The following is a 25,578-nucleotide window of genomic DNA, read 5'->3' on the forward strand; positions in this document are numbered from 1 at the left end:
GAATGCTGTACTGCATATACAGACAGTTTTTACTGTTGTGGGTTTAGTAACACTTTAAGGTGTTGAAGCTTACCTGAGAATTTTGTAATCTTTACATCTAATTTAAAGGCCTAGGCTGTGGGGCTGCGATACAGATCCTGTGTTTTCTATATAGTGTTATGGCACAAAGCATGATGATGCAACCAGTGAAAAGTATGTGCGCTTTATCTTGGTCAGAGATTCAGTGAGTAGTGAAGCTGGGATGAAGATGACAGCCCTGAAGTTGTCTATTGCAGACAGTCAGATCAGTATTTCAGAAATGGGTCTTTTGAAATTCTACACAGTAAAAAATGGACTGTCATGCTTGAATATGACCAGGGGAGGGCAGTGTCTCACCATTCTCTAGCGCCTAAACACACAATACTGTAATAGATGCTTTGTATCAATCTCCATAAATATAAATCCTGTAGATAAAATATTTTTCACCCGCCAATCAAAAGCCTCATCTGCTGACAGTGATCTCTTATCTCTCAGAGATGGTTTGCCATGTCATTCTTTACCCGCTATCGAACTTGGCCATGAAGTCCAGGTATCTGATGGCTCCATGATGATCGACCGGAATTCTCTCCAGTAAGTAGGAAAATTCTTCATCTGTCACCTTGATACAGAACCTGGGGGATGAAGACGCAGAGCATGAGGTCTTCTGGATTAGAGCTGTGATCTGCCTGAAGTGAACTTGTCCTAGAGGTATACATTCTCCAAGTAACAGCAGTGCTTAAAGTGGAACTCTAGCCACAGCTGGGAAGGAGTAGAGCCATGGTCCCCTTTTCACTGTTACCTATTTGGAAAGAGTTTCCATCACTTTTTTTCTTTACTGTTTCTTATTGGGACTGAAAGTGAAGGTTGGGCACAGACAGTAATCTCTGACAGGGGTTCTAACCCTTCCACACTACATGCATCAGCTCAGCTTTCTCTGTAATTGAGGACCTCATGGGGCCAGAAGAAGGCCAAGGAGGAAGAGGACCACGTTGTTCATGTGACCAGCCTAAAGACTTTGGAAAAATGTGGGTATACTAAGTAGCAAAACATACATGCCAGGGTGCAATGTAACACATTGTAGTGCTTTCAATGCGCATTCTAAGTGCCGGTTCACAAGTCGGCACACTTTGACAGGCAACTTGGAAGCAACTTGGAGGCAACTTCAAGGCAACTTCAAGGCAACTTTGAAGCAACTTCAGGGAATTCCTGGGTAATCTTCCTGTAATGTTGGATCCAAATCACATCAATTAATATAAGGATCCAACTTGAAGGCAACTTCCATTGAAATCTATGGGTACATTTCGGCTAGAAGTGGCCTTGAAGTAGTACAGAAACCTTTTCTGAAGTCGGAGCGACTTCAGTAGTGTACATTAAGACAGCTCTCATTCACTTCAATGGAATTTCTTATGTCCAGCGACTTAGGGCGACTTGAGGTCTGACAAGTCGGATCCCAAGTTGCTGTAGTGTGAACCAGTACTAAAGCATTTGTGTTTGTTGCAATAAACTGCAGTGCACCTACATTTTTTTTATTGGCGCTTTGAATGCAATGCCCAACACTTAGATAGCAATAGTATTTACTGTGTCCATGCATTTTGCCTGCATTAATCAATGCAGATCATAGCAGGTTGATGCACTAGGTGTAAACGAATCCACATAGTCAGAGGTCTTGTTTTACCACTAAGCTCTGTTGGCTTGTTCATATAGGCAGCAATGGCAATGAGTAATGTTTTATCTAAATAAGTATTGGACATACATTTTTATTATTAATTATTTTTAATTAAATAATTATAATAAAATAATAATATAATAACATAAAGTATAATAATGTGTATATATTATTATTATGATTTGTATTATTTCTTTATGAATGAACTCATTATACTTATAAAAAATAATCACTATAATAATTATAATTTATTTAGCAATTTAAATGATAAAATTATTAATATATTATAATAATATACTATAATTATATTTAAATAATTAAGGTTAATTAGTTGTATTGATTATTTTATTTTTAATTATTGGGCACACATCATCAATTGGAAGTCTAACATTGCCATTATATGGCAGGTTCCCTTAAAGTAGTATTAACCCTCTGCAATTTTTAGCTTATCACATTGGGAGCACAACAAAATGTTATTAATTAATTATTAATTAATTATAACATAAATGGTGGAATAGTATGTAAAGAGAGGGTTGTGTTCTAAAACAACTAAACTAAGCTTTATATTAAGAGTTCATCAACCCAGACAAAGTAGTCAAAACAAAAAGGGGGCAAGAAGGAATTGAGCATTGAACAAAGGCCTTTTGATATATCAAATTACATTGAATTTACAAGTCATTTAACCACTTCAATACTGGGCAATTCCCCCCCCCCCTTTCTTTTCTTACTAGTATTGGCAGCGTTCTGCGATTTTTATCGGAACTGCGACATTGCGGCAGACAGATCGATACTTTTTTAAAACCATTGAAATTTATACAGCGATCAGTGCTATAAATAGTCACTGGTTACTGTATAAATGTCACTGGCAGGGAAGGAGTTAACACTAGGGAGCGATCAAGGGGTTAAATGTGTTCCCTCACTGTATGTTCTAACTGTGGGGCTGACTGGGGAAGGAGACCGATCGGTATTCCTATATACTAGGAACACACGATCTGTCTCCTCTCACTTGACAGAACGTGGATTGTGTGTTTACACACACAGATCCACATTCTTGCACTGTCAGGAACGATCGCAGGTGCCCGGCAGACATCGCGGCCGCCGGGAACTCGTATAAGCTCCTCAGTAACGTGCGCACTCCTTATACCGGCGGGAAGCGGAGGATGTCGTATGATGCCCGTCCAGGATGGGAGATCCCATCTGCGGACATCATTTGACAATACGCCGGGGATGAAGTGGTTAAAATGTGAAATCTTTAATACACAAAGGTCAAATAGACATTATAGAAACTCCAATATAACAGTCAGATTATTTGTAGCGTTTTCCAACGTGTTTCGCAGTCACAGGCGCTTCTTCAAGGCTTTCATTTCTCATCATATGATCAAGTACCTTATGAGCCCATCATATCCGTTTGGGCTACAGGAAGACATACTGTATAGGAAAAACCCAGAGATAGAAACATCAAACTATCAAGATGAAATAGGCTGGGCAACCACTCCAGGGAACACCCAAGTTAAACTTCATCCATACAGAGTACAGAGGCAAGGGTTCAAGAGTATTTCTCAGCAATAGGGAATAGTATCTCCAATTAGAGCAAAAGATGTATAAACAATCCACAGAGAAAACAAAGGGGAAGAAGTTCAAAACAAAGTGGCGAAAGATCGCCTGGAGCCCTTCTGCCATACACCCAACAGGTGTGCGATATCCTCATGGGTGCTTGTGTCTCCCTGGGAACTCTGTGTGAAAGGACACTCAGAGTCGTGGCTCGGGAGTGAGCCTGCTTGGGTGCCCCCATTGCAAGCTGCTTGCTCTGGGGGCATGAGGGAGGGGCCAAGAGTGCCGGCAAGGGACCCAAGACGAGGAGGATCGGGGCTGCTCTGTGCAAAAAAATTACACAGAGCAGGTAAGTTTAACATGTTTGTTATTTTGTTTTTTAAAGGAAGCCTTTTAAATCACTTTGCTGCTGAAAGTGTTTAAACTACTGAAGGCTTAATATAACTATAATTTGATATAAATACATTTCACCATATACATTACCTCCTCTCCAGGATTCCTCTGAGGTCTTGCTGACTGATTACATTCATTTTGTTGGTATCGGCCTTCCTAGGGAAAGCAAAACACATTGCATTGAGAGATCAATCTTCTAACAGTGAACACAATTGGGTCAATTGTATCAGCCTGGCCTAGTCAGGAAAACACCATTATAGCCATCATTCTGAATGGCTTCCTAACACACTAAGACAATGCAATGCATGGCAATGGCAACACATGATCTTCCAATTGGGCTCTGGCATTGTCACCGCGTCACATGAATGTCCAGAGACTACATATGGTCATTTCAAGGTATATTACTCCGGCATGGTCCTCTGTTGTCACCATCAGGAAATCCGCTCTGGAAATCCCATGCACATTAAATGTCATTCAGTTAGGGTTTAAAATAATTAATACTAAAGTGCTAATATGATTTAAACTCTGGACAAATACACTTAAAAAAAGATACATAAATGATGACAGCTGCAACTAATGTACAAGTGCTCTCACACTGTAAAATAAGTGATCAATGTAAATAATTAATTGTGAACAATTAGTGCGCTACTATCAACCTTAATTAAATGCACAGTTCTACCTAAATAAATAAATGAGTACAATATGTAAAAAAATAAATACAATGTGTTAAGTGAACACCTCTATATATAAATAAATCAATGAATAAGGAAACATTCCTTTGATCTTGATAGACACTTCCAAAGAAACTCGGCACAAGAAATCTCTATAAAGTTCACATACACATACCGATCAATTTACTTCAATCAGTGGAAAAAGTGGTAAAAAAACACACCGCTTTCAAATTCTAAGGTGTCTTTTCTCTCTCCTCAGTATCTAGTAGCTGGTACTATTGCCAAGGATACCAATCTCAAAAGAGAAGAAAGGGAACAAAACTCATTGCGCAACACTGAATAAAACAAACTGTTATGTAAGCTCAATTGATCCACTTATATGTACCCAGCTTCAACCAAGCGTATGTTAACAGTCAGGCGCGTAGGCTCACAGGCTTACTCCTCCTCACTTCATCTCCATGCCGTTCCAAACCCTGGGGTGACGTCACTGGCTCCTCCTCCCAACGCGTTGCGTCACAGGACACGTGACTTTCTCAAGGGAATCCACATTGTAGCGGACACAGTTGATTTGGCATAATTTATTCATTGATTTATTTTTGCATTATGATTTCGTATATGGAGGTGTTCACTTAACACATTGTATATATATATATATTTTTTACATATTGCATTTATTTATTTATTTAGGTAGAACTGTACAGTTAGGGTTTACATTTAATTTGAGGCTGGGTTCACACCTATGCGAACTGGATGGGGATTTACCGCATCCAATTCGCAATAGCGGGAGATTTTGACAGGGTCTCTATGGAGACGGTTCATATTTCTCTGCTGCCACTCTGGTACGAACTTGCACAGGAGTCCTGTGCGTCTTTTGGTCTGTTTCAGGTCCAAATTCAGCAAAACATTCTGTCTGAAATCGTACTTGAACAGGGATGCACTGGACCCCTGCTGTGAGCCACACGTGGCGATAGTGTAAACCCAGCCTCAAGCAGAACACCAGCCAAAAACAACAAAAAAAGTAAAAAATGAAATTTCAAAATAATTGAATTCTTGAAAGATGAAATAACAATGCAGCTTTGGTTACAATATTCATCTTCAATGCAGAGATGTTCCTGCAGTACTCATTTTCTGCTACTAGGTGTCCTCAGACTGATAGCCAACATCATTCAACCTACGTCCTCTGAGCCCGGGTCATCCTTGACTGTCCCCCAGCCCATGACTGGACGGTGATGAACTCATCTCTCTGTCACTCAGCTCTCTCCTCCTATCAGCATGCTTCTTGTCAGCACATGAACCGACTGGCTGCTTGTACTGCTTCTTCCTCTTACACACCAACTCCAGTGTAGAGGGGTTACAAGAGGTTGATACCAGGTCACATTCAGGTACTTACACTGCTTGTATTTAAAAATACATGTAATGATGTGTTAAAATTATTCTAAAGGATAAAGTTTTGCATTCTATGTCTTAAAGTGATATTATATTATATTATATTATATTATATATTATATTATATTAAAAAAACAAAAACAAAAAAAAAAACCCAAACAAACATGTTATATACTTTTTTTGCACAGAGCAGCCCTGTTCCTCCTCTTCTCGGGTCCCCTGCCGGAACTCCTGGCCCCTCCCTTCTGTCGAGTGCCCCACAGCAGGCAGCTTGCAATGGGGGCACCCAAGCAGGCATGCTCCTAAGCTGCTGCTCTACATGTCCATTCAGACACAGGGCTGCATTTGGCCCCACCGTTCTCACTCCCGCCGCTTTCTCAGCCAATGAGGAGTGAGAGTAATCGGAGAGCCAATGCTCTTGTGCACATCGCTGGATCAAGAGGGGGCTCATGTAAGTAATGGGGGGGGGGGGGGGGGTTGAGGGGATGCTGCACACAGAAGATTTTTTACCTTCATACATTTTTTGTAATTCTATGCATTTTAAAATACGTTCAACCTTTTTGAACCACTTTTAGGTAAACACCCCCCCCTCCCCTCTTTACTTATCTGGGCCCGGTCTCGATCCAGTGAAGTGCCCAAGAGCAGAAGCTCTCTTGGCTCTCTCCCACCTCATTGGCCATTGGCTCCCACTGCTGTCAATCACAGCCAGTGAGGAGGGAGAGAGGAGTGGGGCCAAGCCGCACTCTGCATGTCAATAGACACACAGAGCGTGGCTTGGGAGTGAGCCTCTACAAGTGCCCCCATATATCGATATGGGGAGACATGTCAGGGGAAGGAGCCCAGAGCACCTTTGTGGGACCAGAGAGGAGGTGGATCGGATCTGCTCTGTGCAAAACTATTTCACAGAGCAGGTAAGTATATAAAAAAATATTTGATCCTTTCCCAATCGTGTTAATGATCACAGAGCTATAATAATCTGTCTTTTACATCTGTCTGGAGTTCAGCTTTACAAATCCAATGCAGGAGATTGGAGAAGAGGGATGATGGAGTCAGAATTGCCAAGTCAGCAATTTTTTAATTCTGCATATTTTTGCATAGCTCTGTATTGGAAAACAATTAGAAACAATTTAGACAACTGTGATTTGTGAGATGTGTGATTCTTTCATACTGGACAGGTATTCATGAAAACCGAGCATTGTGCTAAATGTCAGAAGACTCACTCCTACTAGAGAGATGATTCAGCTTCACTTGTTCATAAATGTTAGGAGGGGCTGATAAGAACACACAGATATCACCCACCCATTACATAAAGATGTCTTTTCATTTGTTATTCAGATTTTTGAGAAGCCGGACATCTCACACACTCACCTGAACTCTTCAAGGAGGGCGCTGAAGTCAGCGTGGAAATATTGCAGCAGTTTCTCCTTTAGGGCCCCGGTAGTAGATACCGAGTTTACAGACCGCCTGTGCACCGACCTGAGCATATCAGAACAGCTTCATCAGTTTAGAATCCATTTACTAAAATATTTCATAATTTCATTCTGATTGTGGAGTGAAAATGAAAAGAACTGCTTCAAAAAATGAAATCTTTACCCCTTATTCAATGCAAAAACTGGCTTCCACCATCCCTCTGCTGGGCCCATTATGAGGGGCAGCCACCACCCCTGCACTTAGTTCCTGGGTCTGCACACCTGCTGTGCCCATTATGAGGGGTTCCCACCATCCCTGTGCTGTGGTCCCAAATCAGCTGGGCCCATTATAAAGGGCAACCACCACCCCTGCACTTAGTTCCTGGGTCTGCACACCTGCTGTGCCCATTATGAGGGGTTCCCATCATCCCTATGCTGTGGTCCCAGATCAGCTGGGCCCATTATAAGGGGCTCCTACCACTCCTGCACTTAGTTCCTGGGACTGCACACCTGCTGTGCCCATTATGAGGGGTTCCCACCATCCCTGTGCTGTGGTCCCAGATCTGCTGGGCCCATTATGAGGGGCCCCTACCACTCCTGCACTTAGTTCCTGGGTCTGCACACCTGCTGTGCCCATTATGAGGGGTTCCCACCATCCCTGTGCTGTGGTCCCAGATCAGCTGGGCCCATTATGTGGGGCTCCTACCATTCCTGCACTTAGTTCCTGGGTCTGCACACCTGCTGTGCCCATTATGAGGGGTTACCACCATCCCTGTGCTGTGGTCCCAGATCTGCTGGGCCCATTATGAGGGGCCCCTACCACTCCTGCACTTAGTTCCTGGGTCTGCACACCTGCTGTGCCCATTATGAGGGGTTCCCACCATCCCTGTGCTGTGGTCCCAGATCTGCTGGGCCCATTATGTGGGGTTCCTACCATTCCTGCACTTAGTTCCTGGGTCTGCACACCTGCTGTGCCCATTATGAGGGGTTCCCACCAGCCCTGTGCTGTGGTCCCAGATCAGCTGGGCCCATTATGTGGGGCTCCTACCATTCCTGCACTTAGTTCCTGGGTCTGCACACCTGCTGTGCCCATTATGCGGGGTTACCACCATCCCTGTGCTGTGGTCCAGGATCTACTGGGCCCATTATGAGGGGCTCCTACAACTCCTGCACTTAGTTCCTGGGTCTGCACACATGCTGTGCTCATTATGAGAGGTTCCCACCATCCCTGTGCTGTGGTCCCAGATCTGCTGGGCCCATTATGTGGGGTTCCTACCATTCCTGCACTTAGTTCCTCGGTCTGCACACCTGCTGTGCCCATTATGAGGGGTTCCCACCAGCCCTGTGCTGTGGTCCCAGATCAGCTGGGCCCATTATGTGGGGCTCCTACCATTCCTGCACTTAGTTCCTGGGTCTGCACACCTGCTGTGCTCATTATGAGAGGTTCCCATCATCCCTGTGCAATGTCCCAGATCTGCTGAGCCCATTATGAGGGGTTCTCACCATCCATGCACTTAGTTCCTAGGCCTGCACACCTGCTGAGCCCATTATGAGGGGCTCCTACCATCCCTATGCTGTGTTCCTGGCTCTGCACACCTGCTAGAGTTTCTCCTCTAGGGCCCCGGTAATGGACGCGGAGTCTACAGACCGCCTGTGCACTAACCTGAGTATATCAGAATAGTTTAATCAGCTTAAAATCCATTTACTAAAATATTTGACAAGAACTGCTTCAAAAAATTAACCCCATTATGAGGGGCTCCCACAGTCCTGCACTTAGTTCCTGGGTCTGCCCACCTGCTGTGCCCATTATAAGGGGTTCCCACCATCCATGTGATGTGGTCCCAGATCTGCTGGGCACATTATGAGGGGCTCCCACCACCCCTGCACTTAATTCATTGGCCTGAACACCTGCTATGCCCATTATGAGTGGCTCCCACCATCCTTGCTGGATTCATCTTTATTTTAAACCAGTGGCTTTCACACTGTGGGCTGCGGCCCAGATGCAGTCTTTTGAATGCTTTTATCCAGCCCTTGGGGATTCCTCCCACAGATATGAAGCACTATTCCTCATACTAGTACAGATAATGGTGCAATATTCCTTCCACTGACACCAATGATGTGACATGTTTTTCCTCCCACTGACACCAATAATGGGACACTATTCCTCCCACTGACACCAACAATAAGACATTATTCCTATCACTAATACCCATTATGGGGCAAAGGTCCTCCTTTTACTGACACAGGTGCTATGTAAGGTTTCTACTCCTGTTGACCACAGTCGGGAGCCCCTAAAGTCTGAAGGACAGTAAACTGGCCCTTTGTTTAAAATGTTTGGAGACCCCTGATTTAAACCATAGAGAATGTAACAGGAGGACCTGGAACACTCAAAACTCCCAGCTGGTCAAGTACAGTGTTGAATATTATGGCTGGAATTACTCGGTTAGAGTATCCAAGACATATAGGAAACCAGGGGCTGACTCTACCAACCAGATATTGTTAGAAGATAACTCCTTGAATATTGATATAAACCATCTATCTACTACAGAACCTTTTGCAATTTAATTCAGATCCACGTCACATATCCCATCAATACTCCGTTCACACCACTGAAATATTTCTACTAATTGTGACTCCACCTGTTTTCCTTGCTCAGGATCTTGTGTGCTCTTCCGCTATTCCTTCTTGTCTGGAGACGCTGTAGAAAGTCCACATAGTCAACATCTGAAGAATTCTCGTTTAAACCACAACGAGCGAGGAAATGGCACAACTGGTCCCCAGTGAGATGAAGCTGAAACTTATCCAAAACCTTAAGGAAATCTTCTCTTGAGACCTGTTGGAAAATAAGATTATTTCAGCTGAAAAACTCTATTTATCCCAACACCAATGCCAAGAGACTGAATCAAGGTAAAACTCAATGCTTAAGGAAAGAAATAGATTTCATTGACTTCATGATACCCTATATGGCCAAAAATTTGTGGAAGCCTAATCATCAGACTTATACGAGTTGGCTGGACACCCAATTCCAAAACCATGGCCATTAATATGGAGTTGCCACTCTTTGTGGCTATAATATCCTCCACTCTTCCAGGAAGGCTTTCCACAGGATTTTGGAGGGTGTCTGTGGGAACTTGTGCCTATTTGCGAGCACAGGTACCTATGTTGGATGAGAAGACCAGGCCCACAACTGGAATTCCAATTCATCCCAAAGGTATTCAGTAGAGTTGAGGTAAGGGCTCTGTGCAGGACACTCGGTTTTTCTCCACACCAAACTAGTCAAACCATGTCTTTATGGAGCTGGTTTTGTGAACAGGTCAACAGTCATTCCAGGAACAGAAAAGGCCTTTACCAAAATTATTACCACAAGGTTGAATAGTGCAATTCTCTACAATGTTTTTGTATGCTGTATTATTAACAATACTCTCCATTGGAAATCTGATCTCAGTCATTTGGAGAGTTTCCACATACTCTTGGCCCTATAATGTATGGCAGTTTTGAAATAAAGAGTCATAGGAAAAACATGCAAAATACAGACAAGATCTTGGTTGTTAGTACAATAGGTGAAGGCTTTATGATAAGATAAGTACATGGAGCTTGAGAGTTGTAGTCACAATGGTGGATGAAGTATAAAGTGGTGAAAACAAGACAATTGATTGATAAATATTAAAAATAAACCCATATTGTGCAATTTTCAGATGCATTTTAGGTTGTTTTACATGTGTTACCATGCATCCCTAAGAAAAGGTGCTCGTTGATGGAAGCTGCCCCAAAGATCCAGCAAGTGAGATTTATTTTTAATACAGAAGTATAAATGAAGACTTAGAGCAGCATAAATTATTTGCAATTTGGAAATTTGTACCAGATAGTTAAATGTGTCTTCATTAAAAAAAAAATAAATAAATAATGATGAACTAATGTTATATAGTGTTCTTACCAGGACCAGTTTTCTGTAAAGCTAGCATGGTTTGTTGTACTATCTTTGGATGATTGATGGTGAAATCGTGCATCATGAACCCCTTTCCAAACACAGAAAGGACCATGGACCCATCATTTGACCATGCAGTTTTGGGCCATCCTTTGTGAATATAACATTTGCTTTTAAAAAATAAAGTTGTTTTTATATTGCATGAGGAGAAGCCATTTTCTTTGTCCACCAGAGGGCTTCCTGGATTACCAAAGGACATTAAATTGAATACACGACCAGAGAAGAGAGAGTGGCTTGGATCATGAAAGTAATAGGTAGAGTGAGTGCATATATGAGAGCATACAAGTCTAGCTATCAGAGTACTTTATACTTTACTTCTTATAGGTTTTACTTTATTACTTTATAACAAAGGTGTGCATGTGGGCCTGAAGGGTGGTTTGGGGGGCAATAAAGCCTTATATTCTGTATATAGGGTTCATTGATATATCTGGTATTGGGCAGTTTGGAGATTGTATCAGTCTATGCTTTACATTCAATAGAAGTCCTGGGACACTTAGTAGAAGACCTGGGACACACTTGGTAGAAGACCTTGGACACTTGGTAGAAGTGCTGGCTGAATTTGTTGAGTACCTGAAAAACCTGATAGAAGACCTGGAACACTTGGTAGAAGGCATGGGACAACTTGCAAAAGACATGGGGTACTCAGTAAAAGACCTCAGGCACTTAGTAGGAGACCTGAAAAACTTGGCAAAAGACCTGGCCCATTTATTAGGAGAATTGTGGCACTTGGTAGAAGACTTAGGCCGCGTACACACGGGCGGACTGTTCGCCCAACTTAGTTCGTCAGACAATCCGACAAACAGTCTGCTTTAAAATTTGCATGGACGGACTTGACCACACACGATGAGCAGACAGTCCGCTGAAAGCGTGCGCGATGACGTGTACGGCACGTACGACGGGACGAGAAATTCGACGTCCAATACACTGCAATGCAACCTTCGCCGTGTAAATCCTTTCTGAGCATGCGCGAAACTTAGTCTGTCGAACGAGCCTACACACGAGCGGACTGTCCGCTGAAACCAAGTTTGGGCGGACAGTCTTACGGAAATTCCGAAAAACTTTGCTCTTCAGACTGTCCGCTGAAACAGTCCGCTGAAGCCCACACACGAGCGGACTGTCCGCTGAAACACTGTTCAGCGGACAAAGTTGGGCGAACAGTCCGCCCGTGTGTACGCGGCCTGAGGGAACTCATTAGGAGACCTAGGGAACACTCATTAGAAAACCTACGGAACCCATCAGAAGATTTGGGGCACTTGGTAGAAGACCTGGGACACTCATTAGAAGACCTGGAGAAATTGGTAAAAGAGCTGGGGCACTTGTTGGGAGATCGTGAGTAGTTGGTACCAGGGTACTAGGGTATCAAGGGTACCAGATCAACATCAGCCTCTCTGCACCCAGCCTTGGCATGTCTGGTAAAATGGCATGACTTTGCTTGTTTGACTCTAATGTTGGCTATTCAACTTGGTTTGGAAAATCATAACAAAGGGTAATTAGCCTAGAAGCCAGAAAAGTAATAATTTTGACAAGAAAAGAAATTGAGTTTGGTTCTCACCAGCCACCAATGAGATCAAACACTCTGGGCATCCTACAGCTGCCCTATCTTGTCTTGGGCATTATTTTAAATGAACGCAAAGAACGCACTCTCACATGATTTTGATAACATTGTTCTTTATGTCTCTCCATGGCTTGGATGACTGATTAAAGAGGAGACACCAACTCACCTTGTGTGTCCTATCTGGATCACACACCAGGAATTCGGCCATCATGGCTCGAACCCCCTCTCTGAATCTCTCCTTCAACCACTTCTCAATGCTGAGCGACAACTTCCTCTCATTTCTTGTCCGTGATCCAACCTTTGTGCTCATTTCTGGAAATACAAAAAGCATTGTGTGTGACAATGAGGGTGTTCTGGAGTTACTTTAATGCCTCGTACGTACGGTCGGATTTTCCGACGGAAATGTTCGATGTGTGCTTGTTGTCAGGAATTCCGACCGTGTGTATGCTCCATAGAACATTTGTTGTCGGAATTTCCGCCAACAAATGTTTGAGAGGATAAAAAAAAATGAACTACCGGTGCAAAAAGGAAATTCCAATCTATGTTAGTTTGCTGCAACCTGGTAGAAAAATGGCACTCTGTGAACAATTTTAATTACAACATATATATCAAACCTGAGTTGCGCTAACTATTTCAATTTCACACTGTTTTACGTTATTTAACAAACCCCACAAAGTGCCGTGCATATATAAAACTCATATCGCTATATGTCAAAATAAATAAAACATATACAAAATATTTGCACCACTGCAGAGCTACCCACTTGACCCGTGTTGGGCACTCGCCACCCCTGCCGTGGTGTCAAATAATCAAAGTGCAATACAACACCTCAAACGACAAAAAATGATATATTATAGGTCAAAACAGTCAAAAAAATATAAATTACAGGGTATTATGAATATCCCAAGTGCGTGATCACTCAAATATTAAACAGTTAATCCAAGTGCACACTGCATATTCTAAATGTGCAATCACTGCCAGTACTGTTCAACTCCTCCTAGATTAAAGTGCTTCTTATGTATAAAGTGCTTCTTGTATTCACCACCAAGTGATTCCACCACCACCAGTTGAAATGGCCACTCACCAGATCAAATCTGTGTATGCTCCTTTAGGCCGGGTTCACACCGCTGCGATGCGGGAACGGCGCGAATCCGCGGCGTTTTCCCGCATCGCATGACTCCCGCCGGCAGTTCACACTGCCCTATGCGAATGGCTGGGAGTGTCAATGATATGTTAATGACACCCCCAGATCCGTCCGCATATCGCAGTGCGATCTGCCGACTCGCACAGGAATCGGATCGCATGGTGTGAACCCCCATGCGATCTGATTCTGTTGCGGACCAAAAAAAGGGTCCCGTGCGAGTTTGCTGCGGGAGCGATGCGAATTCAGCCATACTATCTGTATGGTTGTACTCGCATCGCTACGGAGATCGGATGTGATTTGCGGTGCGAATCACATCCGGATCTCCCCCCGCAGCAGTGTGAACCCGGCCTTAGTTCATTTAGGATAACTACTCCTTTTAGGGGTTCCACCAACTGCCTCTCCAAACAGGAAATAGAAACCTCTCGTGCTAATTTTTCTCACAAAAATATATAAGGGACCATCATGGTGCAGTATATCAAACAAATTTATGTAAAAGTTTAACAATGACAAGATTTACACTCACATGTGCTTGTGCCTAAGCCGGCACCAAGCATGTCCAGCCGTGTTCGTGGGGATATGGTTTAAAATCTGTCCCTGTACTCCCGGTTCCCTCTGAAAAGCAATGTGCGTTCCATGGTAATTGAGTGCGTTCCAGACTTCTCCCTCGTGCACCAGAAATAGTAAACAGAGATCCCAGAAGCCTCTACGCGTTTCGCAAGGTATGTTGCGTCATCAGGAAGCTGATGATGCAACATACCTTGTGCACTTGGATTAACTGTTTAATATTTGAGTGATTACTCACTTGGGATATTCATAGTACCCTGTAATTTATATTTTTTTTACTGTTTTGACCTATAATATATAATTTTTTTGTCGTTTGAGGTGAAGTATTGCACTTTGATTATTTGACACCACGGCAGGGGTGGCGAGTCCCCAACACGGGCCAAGTGGGTAGCTCTGCAGTGGTGCCAATATTTTGTATGTTTGATTTATATTGACATATAGCATTTTTGTAAGATTTAATAAAAAAATTTTTTAGGGAGGTTTATATATGCACGGCACTTTGTGGGGTTTGTTAAATAACGTAAAAAAATTAAATAGTTACCGCAACTCACGTTTGATATATATGTTGAAATGTTTGAGAGGAGGCCCTCAAATTTTCCGACACCAAAACTTGTTGGAAATTCCAAGCGTGTGTACACAATTCTGACGCACAAAAGTCCACGCATGCTCGGAATCAAGCAGAAGAGCCGCACTGTCTATCGAACTTAATTTTTCTTGGCTCGTCGTACGTGTTGTACATCACCGCGTTCTTGACGTTCGGAATTTCCGACATTTGTGTGACCGTGTGTATGCAAGACAAGTTTGAGCCAACATCCTTTGGAAAAATATCCATGGGTTTTGTTGTCGGAAAATCTTATCGTGTGTACGGGGCAGAATTCTACTCTTCAATTTAAAATGTGCCCTAAAAAATGTAGTCGGCAGGTGATTGTGTGTAGATTACTCTAGGTCTAAGAACATATTAAAACATTAGACTAAAAGAGTTTGGCAATCAAACAAACAAGAGAGTACACACAACTATGTTCCCATCCTTAGTTTGAGTGTGCGTTTGGTTTGGCATTCTTCTACCCCCAGGACATATAGGGCACGTGGAGCAGAACTTAAAGGGAAACTAACGTATTTTCAGGTTTTTTTAAGTCATTGCTTTAACATTTAGATTTTTACATATTTGCTGTTCCATATTTTCATGTCTGTATTTTACACCTTCAGAGTGTTCTGTCCAGTTAAATGGTACCAACTACTACAAGCTATAGCATGAGCTAGTCACATGGGAACCCTTTCAGATACATTCTTAATATATTTCTCCTCTTACTTTGGTCTACGTGGCTTTGAGACACTTTCTGCAGTCCAGAGAGCAGCGTGCTGCGTTCTTCATATAAATCCTGGGCTCTCTTTGCTCCTAGGTGACAACGCAGGTCCTCAATCCCCAGAGTACCACTGTCTCCTCTGACATATCTTCAAAGAAATAAAGTCTCGTCAGTGATAATAATTCTGGACTTAAACCGCGTGACAGGCTGAACCTGGACTGAGGCTTTTGGAGGGGATTTAGTACTTAAAGAGGAACTGCATTCTGCTCACATAATTTGTAATAAAAACATTGCCATTCTGAAGCTTCCCTCCAACCACTTTGCTTATTATTTTATATTTACTGTGATTCTGCACTTGCTAAAATATGCTGCAGAAATCTCCCTCCACTGCGTCTGGCTGTAACCATTTTAACTGTGGGCAGCTTAAGCTGCTGCCTGTTCACTTGCTGGATTTACACAGAAACAAAGAGGCACACCTCCAGCTCTGCAGCTCTCATTGACCCTTGTATGACTCACCCCCCCCCCCCTCCCTTCCTGTCAAACTCTCACAAGAGTGAGAGAGAGAGCTGTGCATGATGTCATAAGCCTAGGCTAATGACCAGACAAGAAACAGGAAGTGGGCTGTATAAGGTATTTACTGGCAGAAAAAAAAGTTTTACTATCCAACGTTAAAACAACAAGGGCAGAAGATTTAATAGATGGAAAGTTGAGAAAATGACTGAAGGTCTAGGGAAGCCATGATGGTCTCTGACAACTTGAAACTCAGTGAGACAATGGATGTGAAAAGAAAGCTGGTTAATGAGATTTGGACAGCCATGGGTCTTCTTGAATATAGGTGCCGAACTGTCTGGATGGGCACTGACCTGAGTCACTTAGGCTTGTCTAGGTGACTAGTATTAATTAGATGACTGTTTATGTTGGCTGTTCATTAGGTGTACTGACCTTACTGTTTTACAGTTTGCATTGTTTTGGATAATGTGATCGAGCTCTTACCTGATTTTGTGTGGTATATATTCTGGGTGAGTTTATAATAAAGTCAGTTCTAGTTTGCACCTAAGCTACAGTCGTCTAGTCCTTGGGTGGAATATTCAGCTATAATAACTGGTTCCTGGTTCTTGACTGGAGGAAGCTGTATCTTGGCAGAACCACCCAAGTGGGGTGCCAGGAGGTCCGTCACAAACAAATCTAACTAAAACTGAGAATTCCCTGTTACTTTTATGGTTACCAGTACAAAATGGGAAGGTGAATCACGGAGGCTCAACTTGCCTGGGAATGACATCTATCTATCAAGATATTTTAATATTTGCATAACTCCTCCAAGAGCCAACCCACTGCTTGCATGAGGGTTGAAGATGTTGGAGAGGCAGAGCACTGTGATGTTTTCAGAAAGCTAAGTGCAGCACCCTGCTGGCCTCTCCCACCAGCCATGATCTGCCTTTGTTGAATAGAGAGCCACGGAGACCTAGTAATAACATCACTGAATCTAAAATAAGATATGGGATGAAAATGGAAAGGTCTTCCAATTTTTTTAGCATGTTAAAGAGGAGGGGAAAGGAAGAACCAGGGAAGACAAAATGTAAGCATATAAAACTTTTATTTCGAGGGACAACAATAAAAGCCTTATAGGGGTTTGGATCCTTGTCTATTCTATACAAAACAAAAACAAAAAAATGAACAACAAATTTGATTAGAAATACACTTTAATTAATACCAATATTTATTAAATGACAATGCTGAAGCACAGCCAGGAATGTGCGTATACAGGTTGTCTTACCGGTGCCACAATTTCTTGAACTCTTCCTCAGTCATCCTTACACCCAGCTTGGACAAGGAGCTGTGGAACTCAGGTGAGGTCAGGAAATCCTTTGGGAAAAGCTTCAGAAGTTCAAAATATCTGCAACATTTTGAGAAATGATGATCAAATATAGTAAAAAAAAAAAAAAAGACAATTTATATATATATATATATATATATATATATATATATATATATATATATATAAATATATATATATATATATATATATATACATACACACACACACACACACACACATACACACACACATACAGTCTATATGTGTATATATATATATATATATATATATATATATATATATATATATATATATATATATATATATATATATATATATAAACACACACACACACACACAGTATCTCACAATAGCAAGTACACCCCTCACATGTTTGTATATATTTTATTATATCTTTTCATGTGACAACACTGAAGAAATTACACTTTGCTACATAGTATGTAAAGTAGTGAGTGTACAGTTTGTATAACAGTGTAAATTTGCTGTCCCCTCAAAATAACTCAACACACAGCCATTAATGTCTAAACTGCTGGCAACAAAAGTGAGTACACCCCTAAGTGAAAATTGGACCCAATTATCCATTTTCCCTCCCCAGTGTCATGTGACTAGTTAGTGTTACAAGGTCTCAGATGTGAATGGGGAGTTGGTGTTATCGCTCTCACTCTCTCATACTGGTCACTGGAAGTTCAACATGGCACCTCATGGCAAAAAACTCTCAGGGGATCTGAAAAAAAGAATTGTTGCTCTACATAAAGATGGCCTAGGCTATAAGAAGATTGCCAAGACCCTGAAACAGAGCTGCAGCACGGTGATCAAGACCATACAGAGGCTTAACAGAACCGGTTCCTCTCAGAACAGGCCTCGCTATGGTGGACCATAGATGATGAGTGTACGTGCTCAGCATCATATCCAGAGGTTGCCTTTGGGAAATAGACGTATGAGTGCTGCCAGCATTGCTGAGGTTGAAGGGGTGGGGGGTCAGCCTGTCAGTGCTCAGACCATACGCCGCACACTGCATCAAATTGGTCTGCATGGCTGTCGTCCCAGAAGGAAGCCTCTTCTAAAGATGATGCACAAGAAAGCCCGCAAAGTTTGCTGAAGACAAGCAGACTAAGGACATGGATTAGTGGAACCATGTCCTATGGTCTGATGAGACCAAATTAAACTTATTTAGTTCAGATGGTGTCAAGAGTATGTGGTGAAAACCAGGTGAGGAGTACAAAGAAAAGTGTGTCTTACCTACAGTCAAGTATGGGGTTGGGAGTGTCATGGTCTGGGGCTGCATGAGTGCTGCCGCCACTGGGGTGCTACAGTTCATTGAGGGAGCCATGAATGCCAACATGTACTGTGACCAGTGATGTAAGTAACAGAGTTAAAGTAAATGGCGTTACTTAACGCCGTTACTTTAGAGGGTAACAAGTAATCTAACTGATTACTCTTCCCCTCATGGTAACACAGTTTCCATTACTTGGGCGGTGTTACCGCAATTACATCTACCACCACGGGGGGCGCAATAGATCGTCACGCGCTGCAATTCGGAGTGCTCTGCAGCCTCGGCCGGCCTTAGGAAAGGCCACGGCTTCGGCCTAGCTCTGGAGCGTTGGCCATCTTGGTGCACCCGTCGGCCGTTTACAATGTGATTGCTCCGTCAAATGACGGAGCGATCACTTGTAAACAAACCAGCGTCATGATGACGCCAGTTCCTCTCTCCCCTCTGTGTACAGATCTGTACAGTGGAGGGGAGAAATCAGATGGCAGCAGCACTGTGGGCTGGATCTTTAGTGCCCACAGCGCTGCTCTGTGACAATTTCAGTCACAGCCATCCCTCCATACCCTGCCAATACTCTGCAATTCTCTGCCAATACTCTGCCATACCATGCCAATACTCTGCCATACCCAGCCAATACATTGCCATACTCAGTAATACCCAGCCATACTCAGTAATACCCAGCCATACTCAGTAATACCCAGCCATACTCTGCCATACTCTGCAATACTCAGTAATACCCAGCCATACTCTGCAATACTCGGTAATACCCAGCCATACTCAGTGATACCCAGCCGCACCCAGCCATGCTCAGACGTACCCAGCCATACTCAGCCAATATTACAGTGGGGGAGATGATGTGGATATTACAGTGGGGGAGATGTATAATACAGTGGGAAGATTGTGGATATTACAGTGGGGACTATATGGTTGTGGAATTTTCACAGGTTTTTGCAAATTCAATTATTATCTGCTGATCCGAAAAATGATCCGATCCGTGACTCTGATCCGAGGAACGATCCGATCCGTGAGTTTGGGGGGGACAGATGTACAGAGAGCAAACAGATATATGTTTGTGGGGGGGATGAAAGACGTGTAGCGGGGTACAGAGGGGGAACAGATATGTGTGTGGGGGGGGGAACAGACGTGCAGGGGGGTACAGAGGGGAAATAGATGTGCAGGGGGAATGCGCCCCTTGCTTACAGTAATACTAGACCCGCCCCTTAGAATATTTAAAAAAAAGTCACAGTTACTTTGCTGAGTAACTAATTACTTTTCCAATGTAGTAACTGAGTTACTAACACAATTACTTTTTGGGAGAAGTAATTTGTAACTTAACTAATTACTTTTTTAAAGTAAGATGACCAACACTGACTGTGACATACTAAAGCAGAGCATGACCCCCTATCTTTTTCTACGATGATAACGACCCCAAACACACCTCCTGCCTTGCTAAAGAAGCTGAGAGTAAAGGTGATGGACAGGCCAAGCATGTCTCCAGACCTAAACCCTATTGAGCATCTGTGGGGCATCCTCAAACGGACGGTGGAGGAGCGCAAGGTCTCTAACATCCACCAGCTCCGTGATGTCGTCATGGATGAGTGGAAGAGGACTCCAGTGGCAACCTGTGAAGCTCTGGTGAACTCCATGCCCAAGAGGGTTAAGGCAGTGCTGGAAAATAATGGTGGCCCCACAAACTATTGACACTTTGGACCCAATGTGGACATTTTCACTTAGGGGTGTACTCACTTTTGTTGCCAGCAGTTTATACATTAATGGCTGTGTATTGAGTTATTTTGAGGGGACAGCAAATTTACAAGCTGTACACTCACTACTTTATATTGTAGCAAAGTGTCATTTCTTCAGTGTTGTCACATGAAAAGATATAATAAAATATTTACAAACATGTGAGGGTTGTACTCACTTTTGTGAGATACTGTGTATATATATATATATATATATATATATATATATATATATATATATATATACACAGTATATATATATATATATATATATATATATATATAATTATTATTATTATTCAGAATTTATATAGCGCCAACAGTTTGCGCAGTGCTTTACAACATGAGGGCAGACAGTACACTTACAATACAAATCAATACAGGAGGGATCAGAGGGCCCTGCTCGTTAGAGCTTATATATACACACAACACACACATACATACATATATACATATATATATATACATATATATATATATATATACACATATGCAGGGCAGGACTTGGGTTGGTGGGGGCCCCTGGGCTTGAGTCACTTTCGGGCCCTACCTTCTATACATTACCGTATTTATCGGCGTCAGGCATATAACACGCACCCCAAGTTTAGGAGGGAATTTTAAGGAAAATAAACTTTTAGGAGGGAAGTTTAAGCAAAAAAACTTACATTTAAATGCCCATCAATGCAGCCTTATCAGTGTCCATCTGCAGCCTTGCCCATCCATCTGCAGCCTTGTCATTGCAGTCTTGAAGTTTAAAAATGGCGGCACCGAGATACAGAGTCCTGTGTATCTCGGCGGTTCTCGGGTCCTCTCGGTGGCTCTTGGGTCCTCTCGCAGTCCCAAGCGGAGCCGAGAGTAACCGAGTGTACTCGGCTCAGCTACAGTCGAGCCCAGTCCCTGTGTTATGTCCATCATAGGGCGTGACTGCGAGTGGAGCCGAGCCGAGTACACTCGGCTATTTATCTCGGCGGGGCCCCCTATTGGGTGGGGCCCATGGGCTTGAGCCCAGTCAAGTCCAATGGTAAGTCCAGCCCTGCACATATGCATACACACACAAAATGTTTTGCCTTTCATTTCTATTTTAAACGGAATGGGTCGTTTTACAAGGTGAGGGTTAACATATACTTTAACCTCTTCATGTCGGGCCGCATGCAAATATGCAACCTCTCGGTGGGTGGGCCTTGGCATCAATCAGCCGCATATTTGCATGCATTAGTGCAAATACAGCTGTGCCAAGAGTGCGGGCCCTGCGTGCTCCCAGCACAGTTACTGGCGGCTGACAGAAAGCTCCTGATCGCTACTTGTGATCAGAAGCTTTCCTATCATGTGACTGCCGTGACAGCCAATCATGGCGGACACATGATCAAAAACCCTACCCCGCCTCCCGGCATCCTAAACCCATTAAAGAGCCAGGTGGCGCTGGCTCCAAGGGGTTAATATGTCTTAAAGTAGATTTAAACCCTAATTGTGCCCTGTGTATCATTAAGAATTGTCTTTTTAATGTATTAAAACAGCCATGTGTAGTCTATATTGGAAGTCACTGCATGAAAATGTAAGAACGCATTTGGAAGACAGGGATAGAGGGTTGTCACCTTATAATAATACGGATCTGAACAAGGTCATCAAAGCCCCCCTGTAGTCTTCTGATGTCTACACAAGGGAAGATTTCACAGATAACTAATATGCGTAAGGTGCAATAAATGCAGATACACTGTAAAGTGATGGGAAGATTGTGGTTGAAATGAATGGTGGGGTGACGGGGCCCCTTTAAAGGTATAAAGCTTGCCAAGAATCAGTAGATAGCAATAGCAAGCAATCAGACCTTGAAAATCTCTCACTCTTATCTTGCGGGTAATTAAGATTCTAGTCAACTGTCCATAGAGCCCTCACTGACAATAATGAGCTCTGTGTGCTGGGTGCCAAAATAATGCCATCACTCCCTCTCAGTGGAGTTTATTAATCCATTCCAGTCTATCCATATCAGATGTGATCCAAGGATGCGGGAGAGATGAACAGACACTCCAGGGAAGGTTGCTGTTTCTATCATTTGTATGATTTAAAAAAACAAAACTTATTGGATAAAATAATTTAAATTAAAATAGATCAAATCCCTATATAAATAACATTTCATTTGTAAGCACTGAGTGTAATAAACAATTCCCATCTATATGCACTCCATCAATGTCTACATAATATTTCTCAGGGCGATTTCCTGATGGTGACAGCAGTGGACCATGCCTGCTTATGGTTTGTTGTCCCCATTGGGTAACCTGTAATGCTTTTTATGAAGACTTTTATGTACCGTAGTTTGGCACTGTTCCACAGTCGTACGTGATTTTAAAGCATAACATGTTTTGTACCTATTTCCTCAGCATAACATCATTGTTTATATTTTACCAAATAATTGGGAATTATATTGTGTTTTTGTGCATTAAAATTAATTTTTCAAAAAAAATTGTGTTTTAAAAACAGCTGTGCAAATATTGTGTAACATTAAAAATATGCAACACCCACCATTTTATTCTCTAGAGCCTCTGCTTAAAAAATATATAATATTTGGGGGTTATAAGTAGTTTTCTAGAAAAAAAATTATGTTTTTTACATGTGGGAGATAAATGTCAGAATTAGCCCCAACTGGAAGTGGTTAATATTACTTTGCCTGCTCCCAAAAAAAAAAGAAAAAAAAAGAAAAAAAAAGTCCCCTTTCTGCCCTGTGCCCACCTGCTGAACTTATGGGGCCCAGTGAACTGGGACTGGGAGCTGCGGCTTGTGCTAATACTCCGTATGAGCTCCAAGCATGGCTGTATTTGGACAATTAACCAAATATGGCCATGTGGCTATATTAGGCCAGTGATGTCACCAGCATCACTGCCCCTCTGTCCCCTGCCGTTGTGGGGCTGGGAACTTCGCAGATGCAGTTTAGCCCGAACCTTAGCATCTCCTTACCAGGGTGTGGATGAAATAAAAAAAATAAAAAATCTGATTGGTTACATGTATAGGTGAGATCCTCCTTCTCACCTGTTATTAGCCATGTCCTTGAGCTCCAGGTGAACCTCGTGGGCGGTCTTTGCAGCTGCTTTATGTTTCCTCTTCATGGGATCCAGCCAGTCTGGAGGGCTTTTATTTTCTTCCAGTTTGAAATGATCATAAAACACATCAAATGTGATGATAGGTTTTTCATCCAGAAGTAATCTGTAGAAAAACATACCCAGGAAAGAGCAACGTTTTACAGAGCAGCAAAGTGTAACATTAAGGTATACATACAGAGAGTATAGAAAAGAATCACCCTCTTTAAAATAATCACAGTTTGCTGCTTTGCATCCTGAAATGAAGACAGACACAGTTTTTGTTATAACCAGCTGTATTTACTCAGTGCAACTTATAACATCCAATTGAATGATAAAACACCAACATGGTAGAAAAAAAAAAAAAAAATTTCAAAAACAGAATCACTGAGTTGGAAAAAGGATCACCCCCTCCTAAAAATCACTTGTAAACACAATCAGGTGTGGCTTATCATCTTCTCAATGGCACACAAAGCCATTTGACTTTCAACTGTGATCAGCTGTGGTCATTTTGATTAGCTCAGCATGAAAAGAGCTTTCCTGAAGCATTTCAGTTCCTGAAGGTGCAACTATAGCAAGCAATCAACTATGTGCTTTAAGGCACTGTCAAAAGATTTCCGGGTTAAAATTGGGGACAGGCACAAGTCAGGAGATGGATACAAAAACATTTCAAAGGCTTTATCAATGCCTAGAAGTACAGTGAAATCTATTATTGAGAAGTGGAAGGTATTTGGTACAACATAGACCCTCCCTGAATCAGGAAGTCACTCCAAACGGGATGAAAGAGCCAGGAGGAAACTGGACAGAGAGGATACCAAGAGGCCTACAACTCTGAAGCAGGAGGAATTTATGACAGAGTGGTCATTGTGTGCATGAGACAACAATATCACAAAATCTCCACAAATGTGGGAGGGTTGCAAGAAAAAAGTCACTCCTCAAGAAAGGCCACATGAAGTCACCACTGAGCTTTGCCAAAACACACCTTGAAGACTCTGAGGCCACATGGAAAAATGTGACATGGTCAGATGAGACCTCACAATCCAAATAACATCACTCCTACAGTAAGGCATGGGGGTGGTAATATCCTGTTATGGAGTTGTTTCTCTGCAGCAGGGACTGGAGCACTTGTCAGGATAGAAGGAAATATGGATAGGGCAAAATACCATCAAATTCTTGGGAAAAATCTGCTGCCCTCTGCTAGAAAGTTGTCAATAGGAAGAAGGTTTACCTTCCAACATGACAACGACCCAATGCACACAGCAAAATTGACCACACAGTGGTTGAAGGAGAAAAAGGTGAATGTCCTTGCATGGCCGAGTCAGAGAGACTTAAACCCCATACACACTATACAATTTTCTGCAGATTTTTTTCTTCAGATTTACCAAAACCATGTAGTGCAAGGGCATGCCTGATTGCATAGAAATTGAAACTCCTAAGGTTTGACTTCGTATTACATGATTTTGGTAAATCTACAGAAAATTATATAGTGTTTATCCAGCTTTAAAACCCATTGAAAACCTGTGGAATGACTTGAAGACTGCAGTCCACAAACAGTCCCCATTAAATTTAACTGAACTTGAGCAGTTCTGCAAAGAAGAGCGGGCAAATAATGCAAAGTCTAGATGTGCAAAGTTAGTAGAGACTTATCCCAACAGACTAAAGGCTGGAATTAAAGCAAAAGGTGGTTCAACAAAATACTGACATAAAGGGGGGGATCCTTTTTCCAACTTTCCAGTGATTCTGTTTTCAAATTTTCTTAATTTTTTTTCTGACATATTGGTGTTATATCTTTTGGTTGGATATTATAAGTTGCACTGAGTAGATACAGTTGGATAAAACAAAAACTGTGTCCATCTTCATTTCAGGCTGCATAGCAACAAAATGTGATTATTTTAAAGTGGGTGATTCTTTGTGAACATGTGAAATAGTTAAAGTGTAAGTAAACCCCGCTATCGTTTTCAGCCAAGGAAGCTGCCATCTTTGCTCTGTTTAATTTACAATTGCCATGATGCTGCACA

The 25,578-nt window shown here is 42.3% G+C and overlaps 1 protein-coding gene across 1 annotated transcript in view; it reads right to left on the minus strand.

The window, feature by feature from the left end:
* LOC143930581 (EF-hand calcium-binding domain-containing protein 6-like) overlaps positions 1-25,578 on the minus strand; it is a 68,036-nt gene that overhangs the window by 18,463 nt on the left and 23,995 nt on the right. The window contains exons 5-12 of the mRNA XM_077455048.1: positions 23,514-23,687; positions 17,421-17,540; positions 15,652-15,794; positions 12,801-12,946; positions 9,734-9,927; positions 7,054-7,161; positions 3,719-3,784; positions 540-650 (exon numbers count right to left, since the gene is read on the minus strand). Coding sequence (XP_077311174.1) covers positions 540-650; positions 3,719-3,784; positions 7,054-7,161; positions 9,734-9,927; positions 12,801-12,946; positions 15,652-15,794; positions 17,421-17,540; positions 23,514-23,687 — 1,062 coding nt within the window. The remainder of the gene's footprint in view (positions 1-539; positions 651-3,718; positions 3,785-7,053; positions 7,162-9,733; positions 9,928-12,800; positions 12,947-15,651; positions 15,795-17,420; positions 17,541-23,513; positions 23,688-25,578) is intronic.

This window comes from Lithobates pipiens, unplaced genomic scaffold, assembly GCF_037356315.1.
Source record: "Lithobates pipiens isolate NorthernLeopardFrog02 unplaced genomic scaffold, aLitPip1_a1.2 Scaffold_25, whole genome shotgun sequence".
Classification (NCBI taxonomy): Eukaryota; Metazoa; Chordata; class Amphibia; order Anura; family Ranidae; genus Lithobates; species Lithobates pipiens.